Consider the following 27,898-nt stretch of genomic DNA (forward strand, 5'->3'; position numbering starts at 1 on the left):
ATGTGGCACCGTCTTGTTGATACCACATGTTAATCAAGCCCAAAGTATGCAGTTGTGGCGTTAAAAGTTTTCAATTATATCACGATTTCGCTCCCCATTGACAGTTATCGTTACTCCGTTTTCAGTTTCAAAGAAGGAAGGACTGTCACTTTTAATGGATGCAAAGGTGAATAATTGAGAGTTTTCCATTGCCCAGAACCGACTATTCTGTTTATTCACATATCCATTCAAATGAAAATGTGCCTCGTCACTCATTATGATTTTTTCATGGCAATCGGGGTTGTCACGGGCGAGCTGTAATATCCTATTGGCATATGTACGGTGGCGTAAATGGTCTTCTGGAAGAAGCTCTTGTGTCAACTGAATCTTAAATGGAAGCAAATGCAAATCCTTGTGCAAAATTGTGGCCAAAGTTGTTCTTTGAAGACCAAGCTCCTGAGCACGGCGTCGAATTGAGGTTGATGGATTGTTTTGAACACTTTGTTGAGCAGCAGTAATGTTTTCAGCCGATCTTGCAGTACGTTGTGGTTCATGCTTGGGCCTATCAGCTACGTCCCTCTTTCTTCGAAATCATTCACTACACGATAAATAGTGCGTCTTTGTTGTTTCTCCCAAAAATTTCACGTAACTTTCTCATCGTCACAGTAATCGATGATTGATTTTGATAAAATGTTTTAACGATTAAAACACGTTGGTTTACCGAATATTTTTCCATAATAAATTTGCCACGTCTCTACTTCACGACTGCCAAATATGAACTGTCAAGACTAATGTTTACCAAAATGGCGACAAAACAAAGTAGTATACCTTCCCGGCGGACACCCGGTACTTAAAAGAGTACTTAAAGAATTTGTTGTTAAAATTAAAAAATATATAAATCACAAGCACGGTTAATCCGAACCCCGATTAAATGATTCACGGATAATTCACAGAGAAACAGTGATTCTGCGTCATGAGATATCTTAGTCAATTTTGGTTCATTTTGGTCCACTGAATATAAAAATAGTAATTTATTTGTTGAATTGACTCTAGTTTTTGAGATAAAGTATTAATTTATACAGAAAATTAAATTTTGAGAATATTGTTGAAATCTATATTTTAAAATTATTTATCCATTCGACTTAAAACAAAAAATAAAACAAAATTAACTATAATAAACAAAAATATATCGATAACTTTTAAGAAAATCGTTTTCTGTGTGATTTTCTATTGTGTTTTTGATTAAGGCAATCTCTCTGTAAATTCCAGCAATAATCCGCCATCATATGGTGGTCCCACCGCCCTTTATATCTCTCTTCCATAATCTTGATATCTTGGTGAAACCGCTCCCCTTGTTCTTCGCTGTAGTCACCCAAATTATCTGGAAATTTGTCTAAATGGCTGTGCAAGTAATGCAGTTTCACGTTCATGTTAACTCCCAGTTTTTGGAATTTTTAAGCATGTTGTCTACCAATTCATAATGTGTTTCAGCTTTGTGGTTTCCTAAAAAATTTTCGACAACCAATACGAAGCTTGACCATGCTTCCGATTCAACTTGATTCATATGGTTTTTAAAATCTTGGTTTTTAATAAGGGAGCGAATTTTGGGACCGTCAAAAATACCTGCTTTTAACTTCTCAATACTGAGACCAGGAAATGATTCACAAATATATTTGAAGCAGTCGCCGTTCTTATCTAAAGCTTTCACGAATTGTTTCATAAGTCCAAGTTTTATATGGAGGGGAGGCAGGATAACTTTTTCGCGACTTATTAATGGTTCTTCGATGATGTTTGCTTTTCCTACATCCATGTTAAGTCTCTATGGCCAGACTTTCCTGGTCCAGTGTTCATTTTTCGCTCGACTATCCCACAGACATAGAAAGCAAGGATATTTTGTGTATCCAAAAATGTAAAACAAGCTTGATGTTTTTATATTCTTCCTTAAGTATAGTGGAATGACCTATTGGGATTGATGCTAACACGTTTCTGTTATGCAGTAACACACATTTCAAACTTCTTTTAGAACTATCTATGAATAGTCGCCAGTCTTGTGGTTGATATTCTGGAGGGCCCATTAAATTTAAAAGCCCAGAAATGTCATTACAATATACGATATCATTCAAATTTGTAAAATAAGGAAGAATATCGCGCTCTCTAGTTCGATAACTTGTTATTGACACGCCAGGATGAAGGCAATGTTTTTCTTTCAGTCTTGATGCAAGAAGCTCAGCTGATTTCTTCGATAAATTTAAATCTCGAATCAAGTCGTTTAGCTCACTCTGAGAAAACCCTTTTCGTGTAGGACTACTTTCTTCGAATTCACTTTCACTGCTGTGTTCATTGCTACTGCTAACGTCTAACATTTCAACATCATCATAACAATCGCCGGGTAAAGAAGTAAATTCCGGTGTTGGTAAATCTTTACTATGCAACGTTGGTGGCTTAGCTGATTGTTGTACATCTGGGTAAATCCATTAACGCTTTTTATACCGATTCATACCCTTTACATTTACAGCGCAAAAATAGCAGTCATCAAAGTGGTTTCTTGGGTCTCTCCAAGTCATCGGTATTCCAAATGGCAGCCCTTTTCGACCTCCTTGTGTCCAGTATCTGAGTGACTCCACACAAATTTTACAAACTTTATGCGGAACCCAACATTTATCTTGCTGTCCAAGGTGTTTTCCAAAATATGCGTGATAGGCTTGTTTAACGAAATCGTTTATATTCCTTCGTTGCTTTTCCTGACAATATTTACCACATATATAGCAGAAATGGTCGGGATTATTAACACAGGACTTGCGTGATGATCCACTCATACTTTTTTATTTTCAACAACTACGTCAAGATGACAATAAAAATGACACAAGAATGAGTAAACTACACCGAATAGTGATCAAAAAAGACAATGTTAAAATTTTAAGGCTATTTGATATTTCGAGGGTTTTGTTATTTTAATAAAAATACCAGTTCCACAATTTATACAATGAAAACAAGTTGACGAGGAAAAGAGCAATAAATAAAAAACGCGTATGCGATCCCAGATGTGTAACACTCTGCTATACCACCAATGTTGCTTAGTAAAGATTTACCAATATAGGTGTTTACTTGTAATTTTATGAAATGTTAGATAGTATTAAAAACGAAAAAAATAGTGAAAGTGAATGTGAAGGCTGTAGTCCTATACGTCAATGGCCATCTTAGGGTGAGCTTGATATTATATTTTTCCCAATCAGACAACTAATTGTCGATTTATGGTAAATTATGTAAAGCTGTCTTTTCATTTTATATAGATCGGTTTATCACGAAAACTAGAGTCAATTCAAACAATCTAATTTATAGCATAAGAACTTCATAATGATGTGCATTTAAATTGGCTCCATAAAATTAGGCCGCAGAAAAAAATATTGTTTTGTTTTGATTATATTTATTATATATAATTATCCGATTATAATCGGCACTTTACTGTATATTTTTGTATATTGCATCTTAATTGAAATTCACTGTATATCCTTTAGTAGCGACCTTGTTAAGTTAAATCTATATTGATTTTGTTATTAATTGTTTTCTTGTTTTAGGTAAGTGTTGACGAATGGTGTGCAATGTGGGATGATTTTGCAAAATCACCCGATAACCCCCTCGATTGGCAAGTTCAATACATGAAATTCATGTTTGAACTTGAAGACGCCAGCAATGATGGTTCAATAGATTCAAACGAGTTCACCAGCGTCTGTTCCTGTTACGGACTGGCACCGGCCGAATGCAAAGAAGCTTTTACCAAAATGTCATCGGTAAATTAAAACGAACGCATAAATTAAACCCAAATTAATTCCGCTTATTTCAGAACGGCAAAGAGGTAAATTTCGATCAATTTAAAACGCTTTGGAAGCAATTTTTCGTCTCCGAAAACCCAAGCGATCCAGGAAATTTCATTTTTGGAAAAACATCGTTTTAATAACACAAATCTGCTCCAAACTATATCTTCTTAAACTATATTTCAAAGTAAAAACTATATAAAAACAACTCTGTATACTTGATGTTGCTGTACGAATTTATCGTTTTACTCTTAAATTGTTCAACACATCACATTTCCATTCTTATGTATGTATGTTTATGAAATAACATAGTATGAATAAATAAAAGATTTTATTCAAACTAATTATCCTGGATTTAATTAATTATTTTTTAATCTCGATGATTCATTATTAATTAACGTTATATAATTTAAAAAATAACCTTTTTGATGATTCATAAACAATTATTAGCTCCATCTATCGTTTAAAACTAAAAACATTTTGACCTTGAAAACTGTAATAGGTTTTATAAAATAGAATTTGTGTCTATTTTAGCATCTTATTATTGTTTTGGACGGTATTACAAAAGTTGTGCAACAATTTCGAAGTCCCACCGCAAAAAAAATGCTGTAGAGATGCGATGACCATAAGTTTGAACAAATTTCATCATCCTCAGAATGTGAGATGCCTATTTATTAGAGTGAGAGGCGAAAGATTCCCAGTATTCCCCCACTGATTTGTATTATTTGTATGGAGTAAAAGTAACGTGTTCGTTCGTGTTTTGTGAATGATTTGGTATATAAGGGGTGGTGAAAAAATAACAAGTTTCAATCGAATTTAGTTTGTGGTTTAGTTCAAATTAACTAAATAAAAATAAATAATTTTAATAAAATAAACTACTAACTTTATTAGTTACTAACAAAAAAAATTCTTTAAAATAATAAATAAATTAATACTTAAGTATTATGATTGGTGTTTTTACTGAAATGATTTTTATTAATAATAATTATGATGTTATTGTTATAAATAGTGAAGTTTTTATGTTCGATAAACTTTCTAGAGGTGGTTTTAATAAAAAAGGTGGAAAAACTGTTTTAACTTGTAATTATCGCACGTGTTCAGACTTATCACATTGTTCTTGTTGGCGAATGCATCGTTGTAGCACAATGTAAGTGTTCTTTATAGATAATTAATGATTTAAGAGGAAATAATTTGTAGATTTTTAGATATTAATTTTTATCTTTTATCAAATTTTCATTTATATAAATTAAAAAGACCAAGTTATAATTAGAAATACTTTGGAAGATAAAATTATTTACTACCTTATATGGTGGGTTAATTAAGATATCATACTTAAGTACAATTACACAATATTGTTTAATAATTTTGTGTGATTTTTAAATTAAATGAAAAAAAACTTTTTTAATTAGAATTAGTTGATCGGTTATATCATTGTGAAGCTAAAACCACCTACTTTAAGATAAACCATAACAAATTCAAGGTTAATAATCGAATTTTCTAGAAAAATAATGTTGATGTAACCGCTTTAATTTTGAGATTTTGGGATTAATGAAATGTTTAAAACATTGTTTAACAAGCATTATTTAAGCGGATGATTTATATTTTAAATTAAGGTTGAAAATTAAAATAAACCATAAAAATAATTTTATTTTCTGCTTAACCGGTTTCAACTATTTTTAGTCATCTTCAGGAGCTTTAGCCACGTCAATTTTACTGTTAATTTTCAAAACCTACAAATAAAAATAAAACAACCGCTGTTGTGAATAACATAAAAATAAGGTACAACACAAAATTAGAAACATTTTTGACAATAATTAACAACAAGAATTTGGGAATACGATTGTAAATAAGAAGATAAATCCAGATTTTGAAAATTAAAAGTAAAATTGACGTGGCTAAAGCTCCTGAAGATGACTAAAAATAGTTGAAACCGCCGAAAATAAAATTTATCCATCTCAAAAACAAAGTTTTTATTCACCTAATTATTCTAACTAGATGGGAAGTAATAATATTAATGACTTCTATAAATGACATAATTTGGGAAAGAACAAACAGGTGGGGTCATATGTAGGTGAGGTGTCTGAGTTACAAAAATGATATATGTCATTTTTCTTGCTTCTCTAAAATCTTTTTTTTTTTGTTGTGACCTGTCAAGTATCATTATGTCACATTTCAAGCCAAAATTATAATATTTTTTTAGTTTGATTATGACTTTCAACCTCAGATACTACTTTTAATAAAAAAATAAAAAATTAAGTTTGTGTACAATGCAGGAATACATTTTGTCGAGATAAGGTATTTAATATGAGCCTGCTTTGTAGCAGAGATTTCCATTTTTTTTGTATGCCGGAAAGTAATGATGGAACGGATAGTGATTTTGCAAAACGCCGGATACCGGATATCCGACATATCTATCCGGCCATTATGGTTATAATTTTTGGTGCATTTCTGAAGTGATACCCTAGATTGCCGCATTATTGCGATATTTGAATAAAAATGAAATTAATAAGAAAGCTGATAAGATATGTCCAACTTAAATTAATTTTATAGCGAATTTTGAAAGTTATCTATGAAAATTGCAACATCGAAGATTTTATCAAAATTTCAAATATTATTTTCTCAAAAACTAAAAGTTATTTTTCAAAATGTGTTTTGGTTCATTGGAAAGAGGGCACTTTTATTAACATTTTGGGAAATGTTCATACTCATATTTCAAGAAATCGATTTTATACGAATTTTTGAAACTTAATCGGCGAAAATTGCAAAATTCGAAAAAATTTTCGATCATTTCAAAAATTTATTTCTCAAAAACTAAAGGTGATTTTTCAAAACGGCTTGTTGCATTAAAAAGGGAACACTTTAATTAATAATTGGTGATATTTCCACAAGGACCCTTCCAAAAATTAATTTTATAGCGAATTTTGAAAATTATGGTGGAGTATTAAGTAATAAGTTTTTAATATCCGGCCAAAGCTGGATATTTGGCAACTATCCAATATCCGCCCGGAACAAAGTTTCCAATTCTACGGTTTACTTACAGCCGAAATATAAAACAAATCAATTTACATCGATTTGCGCATATTCTTTTTGTTCAGATGTAGTTTTCACAAAAAGAATGCCGAGGTCAGTCTTCTGCACTTTAATTACTTTTATGTCGGATATTTATTATCTGTTCGTTGTTTGATGGTTTGCTGTAGTTTGACCCTACCTGTTGAGAGAGATTTTTCAAATCTACAAAATCCTCGTAACCCAATTCTGTTACTTAATACGGATTTCCTGTTTTTCTCGCAGAACCTAATTAATCTGACATAGTCAGTGGGCATATAGTTGTTGCCCGATTTCAGAGCTTATTTAATTGACTTCTCTATGACAGAATGCATATTATCTCCTTCATTTTGTGTGTGACCGATTTGATTTTCAATTTTTGCACAGCATACAGGTACATTGCCATTATAAATGTGTTCTTTTGCTGGCCGCAACAATTAACCGAGTAAAGTACAATTTTAAGGTTATCGTCGTTTTTAGTGTTAGCTTTTTCTTCTCAGTATTTCAGAACTCTAGAGCCGATTTCCATGGCACCCCGATTTCCTTGACCTTCATTCCAAAAAAAGCACTTGACGTAATCTGACTGAAGTTCGTTTATAGTTAAGTTGTAGCTGTTGATTTTGCTTTTATAATAAAAGGCGTATCCCCTCTTGCTGCTGGGAGCACAGCATGAAGATCATAAGTGGTGACTATAATTTTTCCTTCGCTTTCTTTTGCTTTCTTTGAAAGGTTTCTTTTCCCTGCGCTCGTTTTTGTAGTCGCGGTGTAAATCAGCCAAGCTTTTCCCACCTTGTATAAACTTCCGAGTAGTTTGCACGCGCAGATAATGACTGTCAATTCTTGGGATTGTATTAATATGAGCAATGACACTATCTTTTATTGCGGGATCTATTTTAGAATGGAGTCCGTGTTTTCCTCTGAGATCTTCTTGAAGAAATCCTTCGTTTAATTTGCTTATCACAGTCCTAATAGATCGGTCATTGATGTCCAGTGTGGCTTTGAAGAAAAATTGACGCTTACTTCTTTCTCTTTTGTACTGATACCCAGGTGTAACGGCAGGTGTTTCGACCCTTTAATTTTCTTCTATTTTGCTTGAGCATTGTTGTTTGCATTTTTCATTACACGTCGGACGTACCTTTCTTGTCTACATTTCTGTTTTGCGAATTCAAAATGATGATGTATAAGGTTTCTCAGTATTTCGGAGAAATTTTGCTCTACTCTTTTTCCACTTAACTAGATTTGCTTTCCTTTTTGTACCTTTTCTCTTGCAATTTGCTCGGGTATTCTCTGTTTTATCCTCTGTCTCGTTAGTAATATTTTCATTTTCTTTCGATCCTGATGACTCCGACGCGTTTTCACAATCAGAAGATGATGGCATAATATGAAAATGTGGATCTAAGTCTGCATCATCCGCTGTTGCATCTGCTGATTCTTGTTGTGGAACACCTGATTTAACTCGTTGTAACCTAAATCGCTTTGTATGCGGATTTTCAGTACACTACCATCTAGAATATTGTATTCTTCCGTCGTTGTTTGTCTTAATTTTAAGAGTTTTATTGCTGGAGTTTCTATTAAACGATTCTGACCGTATGTCTTTTCCGTTTTCCAATCTATCCTTTTGTCCTGTTTTAATGTCAGCAGTAGCAGCAACAGCTGCCAGCATTTTCCTACCTCTGTATTCTTGCATAAGCTCCATACCGAGCCTAAAACAAACAAATTTTAAGCTACATTATTAATATTTAGTTCTAAAGTTCTTAAATTGAAATTAGAAAGGTAGGTAAATACAGTGTAAGAAATACATGTAAATCAAGAAAAGTGACTCAGCACAAAATACTCATACTCTCAGTCAGAAAAAGTGACACAAGTCGAAATAAAACAGTACAAGGGAAAAAGTTTACTGATAATTATTTCAAGAAAAGTGACACTTTTCTACTTACCTTACTTAACGAAAACTGTCACAACTGAAAATATGTTGTTTATCTTGCCCGAAACATGTACACTTTCTTGTAGCACCCATAAAGTGGCACTGTTCTTGCCATAATAAGTAATGAGCTATAGGTAACTATACTCTATTTTTTAATTCGGAGGAGTGTTTACAAATCGAAGCGTCAAAAAGAAGGGTTACTATTGGGCAGTTTTAAGCAAAAATTCTGAAGACGCACGGCTCGAACAGTTTTACACTAGCACTATCATTAGAACTAACACAAGACCTAGAACTAATCATTCCTGTTTAGCCGTCTTAAAAAAATATACAACATAGTAATATCTTATGTTAACTAAAACTAACACAAGACCTAGAACTAGAATCATTCGGGTTTAGCCGTCTTGAGAGACGTGCGGCTAAACCCGAATGTTTCTAGTTCTTGGTGTTGTGTTAGTTTTAGTGATAGAACTAGTGCAAAACTAGAACTAACACTAACAACACCTAGAACTAGAAACATTCGCGTTTAGCAGTGCAGATATGGCATCCCGGCGGGATTAAATATTTTATTGTACATTAAATATTTGACACATGACATGATACTTCACCATTGACATGATCATTGAGTTTCTTTCGTTGATAAAGGTCACCGTTTTTTAATCGAAATAATTTTTGAACATTTCTCTTACATTTTCTACACATTCGTCTCCTTTTATATGAATTATCACCCTAAATTTGTTAAATCAACAATTTTACAATTAATAGAATAATTTTTTGATATTTTGTGTATTTATCTGAGGTTAGTTACATATTGAAGTTTGTCGCATAGTACCAACCCCTTAAATTAATTTATTAAAATAAAATAGAATGTAATTCGATTTAGATTACAAATATTTTCATATAAAAACCATACATTTTAAAATAAATCATAGGGATTAACGACCACATTTTCTTGAAAGAAATTTGTTCACTTCTATAGATCGTCATGTTACATTAAATATTTGACACATGACATGACACTTCATTATTGACATGATCATTGACTTTCTTTCGTTGATAAAGGTCATCACTTTTTAATCTAAATAATTCTTGAACATTTCTTTTACGTTTTCTACACATTCATCTCCTTGCACAAGAATTTTCACCCTAAATTTAAATGTAATTTAAATTAAATTTTATTTATTTAATTTCCAATAAAGATAAGCGAAATCTGTTATCCTCCGTTTTAATCAATTTCATAATCTATGTTTTACCACAAGGATCTATTCATTATTCCTTCTAACATTTTTAATTAATCGGTATTTAAAGTGGTTTTATTGCTTTCTTGAAATTAACAATTTTACAATTAATAGAATTATTTTTTGATATTTTGTGTATTTATCTGAGGTTAGTTACATATTAAAGTTTGTCGCATAGTACCAACCCCTTAAATTAATTTATTAAATTAAAATAGAATGTAATTCGATTTAGATTGCAAATATTTTCACATAAAAACCATACATTTTAAAATAAACCATAGGGATTAACAACCAAATTTTCCTGAAAGAAATTTTTTCACTTCTATAGATCGTCATTACATTAAATATTTGACACATGACATGACATTTCATCATTGACATGATCATTGACTTTCTTTCGTTGATAAAGGTTATCTCTTTTTAATCTAAATAATTTTTGAACATTTCTTTTACGTTTTTTACACATTCGTCACCTTCTACAATAATTTTCACCCTAAATTTAAATTAAATTTTATTTATTTCTAATAAAGATAAGCTACATCTTTATCCTCCATTTTAATCCATTTCATAATCTATTTACCACAATAAGTCATTTTACCACAAGGATGTAATTCAATTATTCCTTCTAACATTTTTAATTAATCGGTATTTAAAGTGGTTTTATTGCTTTAAATCAACAAATTTATAATTAGTTGCATTATTTTTTGATATAATGTGTAATTAACTGAGGTTAGTTACATATTGAAGTTTGTTGCATAGTACCAACCCCTTAAATATATATATATTAAAATATTTTTACTTAAAAACAATTTTTTGATATAAATTGAATGCTATTTTTATGGAAAAATCCAGTTATGAAATTTAAAATTTTGTATTAGCATATCAAATTATGAAAATATTATGAGTGACCTTGACGTTTCTTCGTGTTTTTCAAAACTTAATTTCAAAAAAAATCTTTAGAACTTATTATAATCAAAAAAACGACTAAACTTTACACAACACTAATTTAAATGAAGGTCAAGAAAACCAGAATAGTTTTGTTTAGTCACATAATAGGATTCTTAACCTCACAATAATTAATAAATAATCCACAAAGTTATTTCGAAATGAATCCTTATATAAAACTTTTAATGATTTCTAATCATTATTTGTCAAATTTAGAAAAATAGATAAGGGGGAATTACTATTAAATAGTTACCAAGTCATTAAGAGCTTAATAAAGTGGTAATATAGATAAAATGATTCAACATTTTTATCTAACACTTTATATAATATTTTTTCATGCCGCGTCTGGTTGTCGTCCTTCTAATCTTATCTAATAACACAGAATCTGGCACGAAATATATTCGTGTGATTTCTGCCACACAATTCTGACTCAGCGTTTCTTATCTTGTAATTACATGATTCGTTATATTTTACTTTACATATCTTTTTTAACAAAACGTTTCTATTTTTGAAGTGTTGATCTTATTTTTTCTAATTACACAATAATTTTAAAAGTTTCGTCTTCAAAACCAAATTTAAAAAGTTAACCTATAAAAAATTTTAATTTGACACATTTCATAACCTAATCATATTCACCTGTCATATTAATAAAAATTAATTATTCGCTTAAATTTAATTAGTAATAAATTAAAATTCCAATCTTTTTTGCAAAATCATTATTTATTTTTCACTCCCAACCGATAATCAAATTTTGCTCTCAAAAGAGAAATTCCTTAAAAAAATTTCTTTCCTGGAAAACCTCATGAATCACCTATATCACATGACCGCCAGCGCCCATTTGATCGGTGTGACGTAATTTGAACCAATCGAAACCTTTTAACTCCCACTTTCCCCTACGTAAGCAAAATTTAAGTAGGCGATTTCGTGGAGGGGATAGAATAATAGACTAACGGATACGAAGGTCGCCAGACGTCATTCGAGTCAGTGAAGCGCTTAAGGGTAGATCGTCCTACCCATTGTTGTGCGTACATAGGAGAGAGAGAGAGAGATCATTTTGTGGTGTTAAGTTAGCTGCGATTAAAGCGCTTTTTGTGGTGATTGTTTAAACACTAAGAAAAGGTTAAGTGAAAAAGAAGGTTATAAGGCGAAACTTTGCGAATTAATCGGAGTAAGTTTTTTTATTTTAATGATTTCGTGGGTTAATGATGATTTCTTTGAAATTATTGTGAAATGTTGCGCAATAATTTCCGTCTTTTTTATCGACCCGTGTTGGGGGAAATTCCGTGACGTCAATGGGAGACGCGACCTTTGTGGGGCCCCTCAAAGGTATTTTAGACAAGTCTGAACACGTTTCAAAGATATCGTCATAACAATATGTTGTTTTATATTTTAAATAAAAACTTGCTCCTTTATTGCATTTTTACTCTATTTATGAGATTTATAAAATGTTCTTGTTACGATTAAAATTTTGATTAATTTAATTTTAGATGTGTAATCGGTTTTATTTTTTTATACAAAGAAGATTTTTTTATTAGCAATAACATTCTAATTTTATGCTAAAGAAGGTTTTTCGATGTGTTAATGAAAAGATTGTGATTTAGATGATAAATTTAATTAATATTCAAGGAAAATCGTTGAACTTGTTTGTTTTTATAAAAAGACTAAAAATATTTCTTGTAAACCTTGAACTATTTGGATTAAATCTTTAATTATTGAGGTTAAAATCTTGGCAAAGCCAAAAAATTTGTTTGAAGATTTTTTTGAATCTGAATGTGATAGACTGATCATTCCTAGGATTCAGTGATCGTAAGTGATGGAGATTATGGTGGCAAAAATCTTTGTGAGCAGTTGAACTCCACACATCAAAACGTGTGGCTATTTTGCACAACTAACCTAACCTAAGCTGTGGTTAGGAGATATATCCACACAATAGGCCATCATTGGTCGACCATTCTCAGTTATCAAGTGTCTTTTGCTTACTGCTCTGTAAACATTTTATTTAATAGAATTGTCAATTAAAATCGGAAACCGATTTACTTTAATACCAATGTTGTGGCCTTAGATTAGCTCTAGAATGGCTATATCATTAATGGTGGTCCATAATAAGTCATAGTGAAGTTAACAATATGTGCAATACATACTTGCTTGTTGCTGGGGTGCTCCAATGTCATTCGATTTAGTATAGAAGTCTTCTCCCATATCAAGTACAATCCATAATTATTACCTGAGAGCTGGTTCTCTTTTTAATCTTCACTCTGAAATTTATAAAGATTGCTCATTAGATATTAGAAGAAAATCTGCAGCAAGTTTAATAGCCATTAATTTCATCTGTTTCCTCCTCAGTACATAAATATTTTAAGAGGCCTACCTAGCTGGCGAAAAATTCGAAACCAGATTCCCTCGTGAACACGCTTAATGCGGCAACACCGCTCCATGTGTACTCGATCGGGCTGGCGCGCCAGGCCGATGGCGACTAGGACTGTCCGATTGTCGGGTAATTCCCCGACAATCAGCGACGTTGATTTTATTCTTAGTTGAATGCATTTGAATACGAGTCGAGGCCGCTTTTTGGAACATAGCTGTTATTGCTAGTATTTCATTATTATCAATTGTTAGTTAAAATTATATATTTTCACGAAAAGGGATGTTGGTGGATGCCGATCTTATCAGATTCCTCATTATAAAATTGCACAGTATACCAAATTTTATCTGTATATGACAAATCATTGAAATTATTACAGATAATCTATACCTTAGCCATTTATTGATTTATACAGGGTGATTTATCAGCTCACCATCAAACTTTGACATATGATAGCTAATCCAATTACAAAAAAAAATGTTAATGAACATATGTCCTATTTTAATTAATTACGAAATTATAACACTTTAAAGTTTTCATTTTTATATCATAATTAACTGCTACATTATTTTTAAAACACATAAATATTACAAATATTGTTCAAAATAGACTCCTTCTGAAGAAGGAATACATGCTTCACAATGACGAATTAAAGAGTTCTTCAGCCGAATTAAAATGTCTGGTTGATTTCTTGTTCCAGTAGCAGCCATTTGTATTCTGTTTAATGACTGTTTTCGTGTGTTAATTTCCACTTGATACACAATTTGTATCATATGACCCAATAAGTAGAAATCCAATGGATTAAGGTCGGGGGATCTAGGTGGCCAAGCAAATGGACCATTACCAATCCACTTGTTTGGAAAATATTGATTTAACCACTCGACAACTATTCTTCCGCGATGGTACCACATATTTTGAATTACATACATTAAGAGGTATATCTTCAAGTAAATCAAAAAGTGTGTTGTTCAAAAAAATCTGTAGTTTACAGCGTTCAAACGTCCATCAAGTACATGCAAACCTAGTAAATTGTTGTTAAATAATCCACCCCAAACGTTGATGCTGAAACGTTGTTGAAATTTCCTTGGTCTAATCGCATGCAGATTTTGTAATGCCCAGATATGTTCATTATGGTAATTATTTATACCATCTCGTGTAAAACATGATTCATCTGTCCAGCGATCATTTGAAATGAAGTCATTATTTTGGGCATGTTACTACAATAACCATTCACAAAATGCTAACCGTTGCTGATTATCTCCTGGCTGTAGAGCTTGAACGTTCTGTTTACGATACGGATGAAGGACTTGTCGATTCAATACGCGCCATGCAAAATGTTGACTTACATGTATGTTGTGTGCTATTCTTCGAGTGCTGATGGAAGGATTATCAATGACAGCATTAATTACAGCTTCTTCGTCCGCTACATTAACTACATGCGGTCGAATAGGATTACCTGTTTCTCAAAGTCTTCTGAAAGAATCGCTAAAAACTGAATAATATGGCAAATGACGCTGTGGAAATCTTTCTTGATATTCTGATACTGATTGTCGACCGTTTCAATTGCAAAAAAAATACACGAAAATTATATCAGCATACTCTTCATTGCTATAAGCGTACAATTTGAGTTTCTTCTTGTATGTAATAATTAAACCTTACAGCAAACTGATATATTACAATGACAACTTTGTTTTTGTTGAATGTTTGATTTTACTGACTATTAATAAATTCGCTGCAGAAAACTTTAAAGTGTTATAATTTCGTAAATAATTGAAATAGGATATATGTTCATTAACAATTTTTTTTTGGTAATTGGATTAGCTATCATATGTCAAAGTTTGATGGTGAGCTAATAAATCAACCTGTATTTAAAGATTAAAAATGTTTAGACTAGCTGTCATAATTTTTGCTCTAGCAGTATATGTGGTTGAAATTATGCCACCACTTACAGAAACACCATATATTTTATATAGGGTGCCCATTATTTATGGAATATAGTATATATCTCGGTAAATGTTGACTTTATAAAAAAACATTTTATACAAAAGTTGTTTAATATTTTATTTGCCATAATAAGACAGCATTCAATTGTTTATATTTCAGAAAACAAATGAGCAATGAATAACACTTGAATTTTTTTAAATGGCAATGTACCCTTTCGTTAGGCTCATTTGATAGAGATTGTTTTTCTCTTTACGATGATGTAAAATTTTAGTACCCTTATATCAGAAAATATTTGAAAAAATTTAAAAATTGTTATTAAGAAAATTTTTAGTTTTTTATGAGTGAATATATTTTTTTATTATTTATATTGTATTATTTATTTTAAAATATACCTTTGGTGCTTCTTTATATTTTTATTTTGTATTTATTTTAATAATTAATCTAATAGTAGATGATCAGATAATTGTGGAAATATTCTCATTATTAAAAATGTATTGCCACATTTAGACATTGTTTTGCATTCTACGTAAATTAAATGTGTAAATTTAAATTAATGATATACAAATTTTTTGATCTATCCGAAAATATTAATCGCTTCAGGTTTGTTTTTCTTGGGAGACACTACGCCGACGTCTCGGTTACTGACAATGAGAATCCTGAGAATACCGAGCTCCACTATGTCTCGGGCAATGTTTGGGACAGAGCAATATTTGCGATGTTGCCGTATTTATACTCCACAAGCAATCAAAACGGACTACACGTTTTAAACCCATTTTATTTAAATTTGCTGCATTTAATAAAAAAATTGAACTCTTTAAATATGATTTACTTTACATTCCACTACCTCGTGATGCATTCCGTTTTTAAAATTTTTTTAAAACGTGATTTTAGAAACGTTACGCGACATTTTTTGAAAAAACTAAATGCATCACTAAAAACTATATAAAAAAATAGAAATTTTGATGTAACAAACATACAAAAATTTTAAACGATGGCTGAATAAAATGGTATTCGTTGTTTTTGCTAATAGGTTATCCTCTTAATATACAGTGAATTTCACTTAAAATGCAATATACAAAAATTTTTTTTCTTAGAAACCAGGGTGTACCTACTTACTTTACCCCACATAAAATGCAACACGTTTGAATGTTTGTTCTAGTGACAACTAATACTAATAATAATAGTTCTAGTATTGCACTAACACAAGACCTAGAACTAGAATCATTCGGGTTTAGCCGTCTTGAGAGACGTGCGGCTAAACCCGAATGTTTCTAGTTCTTGGTCTAGTGTTAGTTCTAGTATTGTACTATCACTAGAACTAACACAAGTCTGTACACACAATGCCTGTGCTATTAAACTATGTTGTATTTTATGTGGGACTGTGCAAGTGCATAGTAGTTTCGTTACTATAGTTGCTGTAGTCATATATTGCGAGTTATATGAAATTCGTGGTATAGTATATTTTGAAAAAAAAAGTCGCATTTCAACAATAAAGAGTTTACAATCAAATCAACTATTATTTAACACGTTCACTAACTTCCAACGTTTGAAAACAAGACCTGAATTGTTCAAAACACTTCTAGTGAGCGCAAAACCAACTTCAAACGTGTTTTGTAAACGTTCGCCATTTTTAGAAAAAGTCAAATTTGTCAAAAACTACCACCAAAGGATGACCAGAGACATCATAAACATCAATAAAGAGGATTGGATTCGTTTAAGGATTTCTCCACACAACTAAATAGCAACATGACAGCTGAAATGTCAAACAGTTTTAGTTTTATTTCTAACTTGTAGTCAATTTCGTTAGATAAAAAATTATAGTTGCTATTTATTTTCTTGGTCAAGTGTAATTCCATATCAATTAATTGGAAAATCCTATAAATCGGTGTTCATTTCAACTACGATTTTATTTTAGTTTCTTTATAGTGTTACATCTAAAATATGTATCGATGATTTATGAGAATATAATCATCCAAATATTTGGTATCTATGCCATTTCAACATAGTCGGGTATTCCGAGTTAACAAATGTATTTAAAAACCGTCAATTTCAAATTGACATTTATTAAAAAAAAGCTTTGAGGTTGTAAATAAATGTTTGAGGTTAGGTTATAGCAAATTATAAGCTTTTATGGTGTCAACGTTAGGAGAAGTGGCCAAGTGACGCCCTTAGGATACAGCTTATTACTCACTTCTGACTCTCGCTTCAAAATTAGTGACCCCTGATAACCAATCTCAGTGGCAAGCAAAATTAGGGTTGATGAGAGCGGAAGCAATGGCAATACGTATAATATGTAATATGTATGTGCAGAAAGGTTCAAAGATGTTTGGAACTACAAAGCTCTTGAACCCAAATAGGCCTAGCATCTATGAGGTTGCAGAAGAAACTCTATTATTTCAAAGAACACCAAAGGGGTTGTTCAATGGACTAGTTTGCTGAGTGTCACAGCAGTGTAGATCCAGACAAACGAAGAAGAAGTATAGAACACGGAAGAAATAGCGAAATGTGAAAATGGTGAACTTAGGAAATTAGAAAGACGAAGAACACAGTTGAACAGAAGAAATTCTACCAGAATAGGGACAGGAAAGGAAGCTAGGACTACAAAGTGCATGGACCAAGAGGATCGAATTCTAACGAAGCAAGGCAAAATATTTTGAAAGATAGCTGGTTTACTATGAAGAAGAACTGGGAGCAGATCAAGTAGAATGAAGCGAAGAGGTTTTGTAGAACTCATCAGACAATAGAGACCAGAACCGGCGACATATAGTAAAATAATAGCAGCAAAGAACAAAACTAAAAAACATTAGTCATTGTTTCCAAGTGGTGTTTTAGGTTTACGATAGCAGATCAGTAATGCAAATGCACTGAGAATTTTGTTCCCCATCTTTCCTAAAGATTCTTTGCCTATTTTGGCATCGAGATGCTGGTAGTAACGATAGATATTAATAAATATATGTATGGAGCTGAAAAGCTGAGCGTTGCGACTTTAACTTCTAAACATGTTTATCTGCAATCGTTTATTACCTCAAAACGAAAATGGTACTAAGTTGTAATACATCATCTCTTTTCCTTCAACCTTAATTCTGTTTTTTCTGGTCTTCAAAATTAACTAGAAGGAACTTTTTTTAGTTAATTCAACGTATTCTAGGACCTGACTTGTACAAACTGAGAAAAATGTGCTTCTTTTACATTTATAAGTACCAACCTTATCCTGGATTAATCCATCGAACTGGTTGATAATCTTATTTGCTTGAATTCTATCCAAGTTCTTCGTCAAGCTCCTATACGTCTCGTACCAGTTAGTTGATCTCAACCTATTTAAGTTTATTTCCTGCATCATTCCAGGTTCGTGTCACAACCTAATTGCTATATCAATTTTATTTGTAAGATATTCGGCTACTTTAACAGACGGAGTCGCGCTATATGGTATTTCTTAGTCTTGTTATTTGACCTGAAGATGGCTAATATTAAAATCGGTAGTCAAGTTTTGGTAATAAAAGATTTCGTGTAATAAATTTGTATTTGTAAAACTCTAAAAGATAATAAATTATGATAATGATTTTATATCAAATAAATTTATCCATTAATTAAATTAAATCTCGTCTGATTGTAGTCAATAAATAATAAAAGCTACTTTTTAGATTAGATAAGATGATAGAAATAATCGGGTTTTTGAGACTTCCGGCAAAATCCGAATGATTCTAGGTCTAGTGTTGGTTCTAGTGATAATGGTAGTATTTGAACACTAGACCTAGAACTAGAATCATTCGGATTTAACCGCAAGTCTCAAAAGACGGCTAAATCCGAATGTTTCTAGGTATAGTGATCTAATACTAACACTATCACTAGAACCAACACTAGATCTAGAACTAGAAGCATTCGGGTTTAGCCGTCTTTTGAGACGTTCGGCTAAACCCGAATGATTCTAGTTCTAGATCGAGTGTTTGTTCTAGTAACAGTGTTAGGTAGCGTTATTAAGCACTCTATAGCGCTAAATTGTTATAGAAGTAAAACTAGAACTAACACTAGACTTAGAAACATTTGGGTTTAGCCGGCTAAACCCAAAACTTTCTAGGTCTAGTGTTCTAGTTTTAATTGTTATTCAGCACTAGGTTGTTGTATATTTTTATTGAACTAAAAGCAGAACTAACACTAGAACTAGAAGCATTCGAGTTTAGCCGTCTTTTGAGAGTTGCGGCTAAATCCGAATGATTCTAGGTCTAGTGTTGTTTCTAGTGATAATGGTAGTATTTGAACATTAGAACTAGAATCATTCGGATTTAGCCGCAAGTCTCAAAAGACTGCTAAACCCGAATGTTTCTAGTTCTAGATCTAGTGTTGGTTCTAGTGATAGTGTTAGTATTAGATCACTAGACCTAGAACTAAAAACTAGACTTATGATAGAAAGACTTTCGAAATTGATTTAGTGTAATAAGTTTTTGAGTTAAAAAAAGCAATAAATTATTGTATCTGATTGTATTCAATAAATAATAAAAGCTACCTTTTAGATTAGATAAGCTTTTAAATTAATTTCTTTGTTTAAATTTAATTTATTATTAATTACTGATTTATTTTTCTATTTTTTTGTTACAGGTTGGGGGTCCAAGACACTCAACTCTTCTTGTGCTGAACGAAAGCAAAGTTCAACATTTTTAAGGAAACCAATAACCGATATCTAGTAAGTGCTTACTCACATACGATTACATAAAAAAAGTCCGAGAAATCATTGTAAAAAAAGGAAATGTGTCGAATCACTATTTTCGTTAACCAAAAAGATAAGAAAAGAACAAATAATCCCGGAGGAAGATTACAAATAATCGTCGTTGTTTTTAAATGAATGTTTTTTTGTTCAATTCTTGTCTTATCTCATTGTGTATGGTTTAGTATTTTTCATCAATTATTTCCAATTTAGATAAGTTATAAACATAAAATTCGTCGAAGGAAAATTCATCAACAAATTGTGCATTAAATCGTATGTTTTCTTAATTCTAATTAAAAAAAAATTATTATACAAAAAAGGATAAAAAATTTTTGTAAAAATGTGCTCGTCACGTTTTAAAGGAATATCCTCAACGTTTCAGTTCCATTTACCATGGCGGTCTACAGGAACACACCCGCTCAATTCTGCACGAGACGGGATTCAATTTACGAACCACACACCGATATCGACGGAGTTCACGAAACCAGATCTTTCCGAGAGATCCGAGCCCCAACAGTTCCTAGGAGGAACGCTTTTGGAGGAATTCGAGTCAACAATCGACGTCAATCTTTTGCTCGAGTCATTTGCGACTCAATTTCCAGGCGTCGACGACGCGGAGGATCAACAGTCAAATCATACAGTTGTAGAGTCCACACTTCAGGAGGAGTGCGTGGATCTCAAACCACTTCTATCATTCGACAACTCGGATGAATTATTCATCAATAATTGTAATATTAATTAATTAATTATTAATAAGAAATTAATGAATTTGATTTTTTTTTAGTTGGTAAAATTGAATCTACGTTCGACGTAGCTGCAAGAGAAAATTATATCGTTATAAATACTAAGATCGAAAATCAACACGAAAATTCAAATACGAATAAAAATAACAACAACAATAATAATAATAATACAGATATTTTATCGGCCGCTCAATCACCATCAACCGCGGATAATATGGATGAAGAATTTTTCATTCGAACACCTTATGGTATTGACGCCACCGATGGCGCAAACATCGATAGTGTCCAAACGCTAGACTTTTCGTTCGGTGATAACTTTATTTTAGACGATAATAATACCGCGTTAAACGGTGGTGCCGCGATCGCGTCTCGCGATGTCGTTAAAGAAGAAATTTTTTACGATACGCCCGATAACAGTAACGGACCCATCATAAGTCTAGGAACCATGAACAACGATGGTAAAATCTTTCAATTACCCAAAATGGACTTATCATCTATTGGAATCTTTCAAGATGATGCGCTTCACACACCGGACATCATCGATTCTATTATGGAATTTGAAAAGTTTCAAATACCAACGAATAATAAAGAGAATCATTTACCTAAAACGGTAAGAAAAAGAATTAGTTATTTTATGTATATACAGGTGTCCCATGTAAGCGACAAAGTACATGAATAGCAGTAAGGAGCCAAGATACGCAGTTCTACCACCTGTGAAATTACAATATGGCGGCATCACTTGAAAGCTGTCAAATGCTAAATATATTTCATGGCCTACTAATAGAAAAAAATAAATAAAATCATTCTTTGTATGACTTTGATTCATTCTCTATCTGATAAGTTAATCAAATATATTTCCATTTAAAATTTTCGACTTTTTTTGCAATTGAATATAGTAAAACAGTAGTTACATTTTTTGCACAGTGTTAATTGCTAAAAAAAAAGCTCCTAATTAAAATAACCCAAAAATTAAAAGCAGTAGGTATTAACATGTCTTATCAAAGTCAACTTAGTTTTGTGTGTGGAATCAGAATACTCAATAAAAACTATCATTCCACTTAAACCAACATATGTTTATTTTAGTATGTCGTTATGGAACATCTTATATGTATAAAAATATTTTCCGTTTATAGTGTGTTAAATTTCCTACAACTTTTGTCTAAGGAAGAACTGTATCTCGGCTCCTTAATACCATTTACGTTCTTTGTTGCTTACGTGGGACACCTGTATATCGTAAAACTTCGATATAACGGAATCTCATTAGAATGGACTTTAGATATAAAAATATTTTTATTTCATTTATATACAGGGTGATTCAAAAAACCGCTGACAGACGACATCTAGGGCAGGTAATACATCAAAAATTAAGATGAAAAGTCTTAATATTGATGGGGTCGCAAATGCCTCCTTAACGAGATATAGCTGGTCAAAGTTTCTTTAAAATTAAACATAATCTGCGTCAAACATGCTGTATTTTCGTTGGTCTCTTACAATACTTTGATCAAAGCAATAGTTTTTAAGAAAAACACGTTTGTAGAAAATTTGTTAATCCAATCAAAAACGATGTATATTAAGACTATTCATCTTAACTTTTCATCTATAGATAATACATGATACTCCAGAAGTCTGTCAGAAGTTTTTTGAATCACCCTGTACATAGTATATAATTGCTCTATTTCATATTAAACAAAAACTTGGGGTATTCCCCGAATTGTCTATATGGTATATAAATAATGGACAGTAGTTCTATATTCTGTTCACCAAACAGATGCAGTGAACCTGAGCGAAGCCACACCTATTTCCCCCACTATTATACAATAGCCAGCTTCACACACAAAAAAAAATACATACAAAGAAAGAAAATAAACGTATACGACAAAGAAAAGACTAAGAAAGAGAACTGTTCTTGGTTGACCTTTATAAACCGGGCGTACCAACAGAAAAATTCTATATCGCTTCAATCGCTGCATCTCTTCGATAAACGAACTATAGTTTTAATTTTTACTAAAAGTAGAACTAACACTAGACTTAGAACTAGAAACGTTTGGGTTTAGCCGTCTTTTGGGACGTGCAGCTAAACCCAAATGTTTCTAGTTCTAGGTTTAGTGTTGGTTCTAGTCATCAAATACCACCATTATCACTAGAACCAATACTAGAACTAGAATCATTCGGGTTTAGCCGCACGACTCAAAAGACGGCTAAACCCCAATGTTTCTAGTTCTAGTATTGGTTCTAGTGATAGTGGTAGTATTTGATCACTAAAGTTAGAACTAGAATCATTCGGATTTAGCCATCTTAAGAGACGTATGGCTAAACCCAAATGATTCTAGTTCTAGGTCCTGATTGTACCTTGTTATTGAACTAAAACTAGAACTGACTCTAGAACTAGAAACATTCGGGTTTAGCCGTCTTTTGAGACGTGTGGCTAAACCCAAATGATTCTAGTTCTAGGTATAGTGTTAGTTCTTTTCCTACCAACTTGCATAATTTTATGTGAACACTCAAAACTAAGTCTGATATGTTTTAGTATTTGCCAAAAGATAGAAAACGCAGCTTTGAATAACACCAGAATCTATTGTAAGTATGACAATAGAATAAAGTCCAACCTCAACGTTGTCTAAACGCTTAGAACTGATTCTGAACTTTCTGGAATCAGTTATCTAATATGTGCTGCATCTTTTTCAACCAACTTGCAAAATTTGTAAAAGTTTATGCTAATCTCTCAACATTTTTCGCAATATTTTACGGAAATAATAAGCAATAATACTCTGGTCTAGTCAACGGGGTTCCTATTTCATTTAGATTTTGACGAAATCTGTCTTTTGACTTAACATTATTTTGTGGAAAATATTAATTGATTTTTTGTTATTGGAAAAACTATCTTTCGTTCGACCTAGATTAGACCTAGATTCTAGTTCTTGGTCTAGCGCTGCATAACAATTAAAACTAGAACTAACACTAGACTTAGAAATTTTCGGGTTTAGCCGTGCGTCTCATAAGATGACTAAATCCAAATGTTTCTAGTTCTAATTCTAGTGTTCGTTCTAGTTTTAGTTTAATAAAAATATACAACCTACACATCTAAACACTATCACTACAGTAAAATCTCGTTAGAACGGATTTCGAATATAACGGATAAAATATATTTGTCATTGCCAAAATTGAAATGTGTGTATTAGTCGTGTTACAGAGGATATTTTATACATTTTAGAAGCAAAAAAATTTTCAAAAATTAAAATTGCAAATTTAGAGTTACTCTTTGCAGTCGTGTAATTTTTTTTGCTTCTGACAAATTTGAATTAAATTTAGTTATCGTGTTCCTTAGGTAATTTCCAACAATTTAGGAATAAAAGAAAATAAAAAAATTGCGCTGAATAATAATTAATAAGTTTTTAAGAAACAATATAATCTTACCCATCCTGTACTAGTTGAATTTTCATCATCTTGAATTTCCGGGAGTCTCTTCACCAAACTAGACATTTTATTTGCTGCAATAATACCTTTTTGTAAGTTTGGTGCGAAATCCATAATTCCACCGACACTCATCGCTGCGGAAATTAAAGCTTCGGCAACTCTAAAAAGTTATTTTTAATTGTTTATGATTATTTTGCAAAGAAATCTTACTTAAAAACAAAAATTGCTAGTGCAATAGTAGAACTAACACTAGAACTAGAATCATTCGGATTTAGCCGTCTTAACAGACGTATGGCTAAACCCGAATGATTCTAGTTGTAGAATTGGTTCTAGTGATCAAATACTACCATTATCACTAGAACCAACACTAGACCTAGATCTAGAAACATTCGGGTTTAGCCGTCTTTTGAGACGTGTGGCTAAACCCGAATGATTCTAGTTCTAGGTCTAGTGTTGGTTCTAGTGGCAGTGTTAGGTAGCACTATTAAGTACTCGATAGATTCGCGCTAGATTGTATATTGTTATTAAACTAAAACTAGAACTAACGCTAGACCTAGAACTAGAAAGTTTCGCGCTAAATCCGAATATTTCTAGTTCTAGGTCTAGTGTTAGTTCTAGTTTTATTTATAATTCACCTCCAGGATGTTATATATTTTTATGATAATAGTCCATTATATTGAGGTTTTACTCTATATTATTATACTATCTATATATTATACTAAACTAATTAATTTTTTTCAAAATAGGTTACTCTAACAAACGTAATTGCTGAAGACATACCAAGTACATCAAACAGTATAGCATCCTTCATAAATTCAGAAGTATCTTCACCATTATCTTCGATATCCTCACCTGCTTCTTCATCAAAAAAATCGAAAAAACGCCGATATGATGATGATGATTCAGATGAAGATTTTGTGGATGATGAAAATGATAAAGACTACATTCCCGCTGAAGAAGAAGAGTCGATTGTGAAAAAGCCGAAACGTGGTAGACCGCCAAAAAGGGGGAAATCGATATCTTCTGATGATTATAGTCAGTTAGAACCGCAAGAAGCACGATATCGCGAAATGAGGGATAGAAATAATGAGGCGTCGCGACGGTCTAGATATAAAAGGAAACAGAAAGAGATGAAAGTTGTGGATGAGTTGTCTCTTGAGGAGGAGAGGAATGTTAGGTTGAAGGCGGAAGTTGAGGAATTGCAAAAGACCGTCGATAGGTTTAGGGATAGTCTTATGAAGGTTATGTTAAGTAAACGTTAGGAAAATTGATGATTTTAATTATTTTTGTGTAATTAAAAAGCTTTTTATTTTAGCATGTGTGGCATGTGTAGAAAGCTTTTCTTAAAAAGATTCTAATAAATGTAAAAGGTCTCCATATTGGATACCCTATATTTTTTAATTTAATTAAGTAATGATCGTTATCACCTTTATCGATATTTTATTTCTATAAACATTCGTTATGAATTAACGTGGAAGAACCTATACTTTTTATGTTTATGTACAACTTGTTGTACTTCTATTTTTATAGTCAAGTTTAAGAAAAAATGTTGAATAAACATCGCTGGAAGATGTTTTTAAGAAAAATTGTATCTTTTATTAATTGGTGATGTGTATAACTTAATTTTAGCCATTTTTGTCAATTGCATATTTGTAAAAACACGAAAAACATGTACTAATAATAATTTGTTTGCAATTGATACGTATCTTATTGTTTTTTTTTTTTTAATAAACTGTTCTGAATTTTAATGATATAAATGTTTTGTTAATAAACACAATCTTAATATCTCCTTTTCCATTTGATTCTAAATTTTTTACAAATACTTTGTTAATGTAGTGTGTAGATGGAGTTTTAAGTATGCTTGATTTTACCAGCGTCATCTATTGTTTAGTAGAAGTCTAAGTATTGTTAGTTCTGCTATCGGATAATAGATGGCAGAACTCTATTTTGAATGTATAAAATCGCGAAGGTTTGCAACTGGGCTAAGTAGAATTTTTATTAATTAATATCATAAAAAGTAATTAACCAATATTTGATTGCGGATATCATTGGATTCGTATTTTCTAGCTCTATCAGAAAATGTTACAACACAGGGGGTTCCATTTGAAAAAACAAAGTTGATTCATTTTCTGGAAAAACTAAAAGTGCTAAACTTTTTATGCTAAATTATTTAGGTTGTCATTAGCCGTTTTCAAATTAGACAGGGGGGTTACATATGATTATATGTAACTTCACTTTTACAACTTAATCGCACTACATTAATCCCTTTTATAACATTTTAGCGATTTATAAGAACTCATCTCGTTAAAAACAACTTCAAAAAGCAAACTCGGCCGACTTCGAAGACGTCGGCCGCCCTCGAAAGCACTAAATGTCCATTTACTCTGTCTTGAAATCCGTGATGGCCTGGGGCGGCCAAAGTCTTCGAAAACGGCCGTATTGATTTACTGAAAACCTGACTTTTTCAACGCAACCTAACCTCACTCTTTCAAGTGACATTTTTTGACGTTTCATTAAAGAAAATTTGATTTAATTTAGCGTTAGAAAGACACACGTCATAACCTCAAAATTTGTAGTTTTAGTCATCGAGATATATATACTTTGTAAATATAGTATATCTCGATGGTTTTAGTTTTATTTCTAACGCTAGATGATTTAAATAAAAGTTAGGTTAGATTGAGAAAAATGAATAACACAATTTTTCAAACGCAATAATAACTAATTCGTTACAAAAGTTGAATGTACTTACTCTCCCTTAAAAGCGAATCCTCCAACTTCATTTAATGCGAAAATTGATTAATATAATTGCGATAATTATTATAAACTTTCTCTTGATGCAACAAGTGATTTTTTTTAAAGATGTCGGTGACTATTGATAAATCACCATGGTAACGGCAGGGTTGAAACCTTTTAAACGAAAAATTATTTTAGTCGTAAAATTTTCTGACACTTATCTGCCGATGGAATAAGAAATAAAACTAAAAATTTTGGGAGGTTATGCCATACGTCGTTCTAACACGACATAACCTCAAAATTTCTAGTTTTAGTTTTATTTCTAACACAAAATGAGTTAAATACATTTTTTTATTGACACGTCAAAAATGTCACTTAAAAAAGATGCATATGAGGTAGCGCCATCTGTTGGAAAAAAAATCTAAAAATAACTGGCGAAACTATCTTCTCATCATGTCAAATATTCCCCTGTATACATTAATAATTGCTGTAATTCACATTCATAGATAAACTTGGGGTATTCCCCAAGTTGTCTAGATGGTGTATAAATAAAGGACGGTAGTTCTAGTTTTAATTTTTATTCAGTGCTAGATTGTTGTATATTTTTATTGAACTAAAAGTAGAACTAACACTAGACCTAGAACTAGAAACATTCGGGTTTAGCCGTCTTTTGACACGTGTCGCTAAACCCGAATGTTTCTAGTTCTAGATTTAGTGTTAGTTCTAGCCATAGTGTTAGTATTAGTATTAGATCACTAGAACCAAGAATTTAGCCGTGTTACGAGACGTATGGCTAAACCTGAATGATTCTAGTTCTAGTGATAGTGTTAGTATTTGATCAGTAGAACCAACATTAGACCTAGAACTAGAATCATTCAGGTTTAGCCGTCTTTTGAGACGTGTGGCAACATTGTTCTAGTGACAATGTTAAGTAGCGGTATTAAGCACTCGACAACGCTGGATTGCATCTTGTTATTGAACTAAAACTAGAACTAACACTAGAATTAGAACTGGAAACATTTGGGTTTAGCCGTCTTTTGAGACGTGCGGCTAAACCCGAATG

At 31.9% G+C, this 27,898-nt stretch overlaps 2 protein-coding genes and 1 long non-coding RNA gene across 4 annotated transcripts in view; 2 read left to right on the forward strand and 1 right to left on the reverse strand.

The window, feature by feature from the left end:
• LOC111420662 (Sarcoplasmic calcium-binding protein 2) overlaps positions 1-4,135 on the forward strand; it is a 73,443-nt gene extending 69,308 nt beyond the window's left edge. The window contains exons 6-7 of the mRNA XM_071195429.1: positions 3,555-3,767; positions 3,821-4,135. Coding sequence (XP_071051530.1) covers positions 3,555-3,767; positions 3,821-3,931 — 324 coding nt within the window. The 3' untranslated portion in view covers positions 3,932-4,135. The remainder of the gene's footprint in view (positions 1-3,554; positions 3,768-3,820) is intronic.
• Positions 4,136-4,783: 648 nt separating this feature from the next.
• On the forward strand, positions 4,784-25,807 carry LOC111413444 (DNA ligase 1-like). 2 transcript variants are annotated; one of them, XM_023044426.2, is made up of 5 exons: positions 4,784-4,938; positions 19,840-19,924; positions 20,328-20,673; positions 20,730-21,298; positions 24,849-25,807. In XM_023044426.2, the coding sequence occupies exons 4-5, from the start codon at positions 20,903-20,905 to the stop codon at positions 25,362-25,364; spliced, it is 912 nt and encodes a 303-aa protein (XP_022900194.1). In that variant the 5' UTR covers positions 4,784-4,938; positions 19,840-19,924; positions 20,328-20,673; positions 20,730-20,902; the 3' UTR covers positions 25,365-25,807. The 2 variants fall into 2 exon arrangements, with proteins under 2 accessions (XP_022900194.1, XP_022900193.1); XM_023044425.2 differs by lacking the exon at positions 4,784-4,938 and adding an exon at positions 11,911-12,108.
• On the reverse strand, positions 12,445-27,042 carry LOC111413447 (uncharacterized). The gene is made up of 4 exons (XR_011640132.1): positions 26,852-27,042; positions 24,103-24,262; positions 12,978-13,195; positions 12,445-12,924 (listed from the first exon to the last, which is right to left on the reverse strand). It is a non-coding gene; the product is annotated as an uncharacterized lncRNA (long non-coding RNA).
• Between the last annotated feature and the right edge of the window lie 856 nt (positions 27,043-27,898).

The sequence above is a fragment of the Onthophagus taurus genome, chromosome 3 (genome assembly GCF_036711975.1).
Source record: "Onthophagus taurus isolate NC chromosome 3, IU_Otau_3.0, whole genome shotgun sequence".
Lineage (NCBI taxonomy): Eukaryota > Metazoa > Arthropoda > Insecta > Coleoptera > Scarabaeidae > Onthophagus > Onthophagus taurus.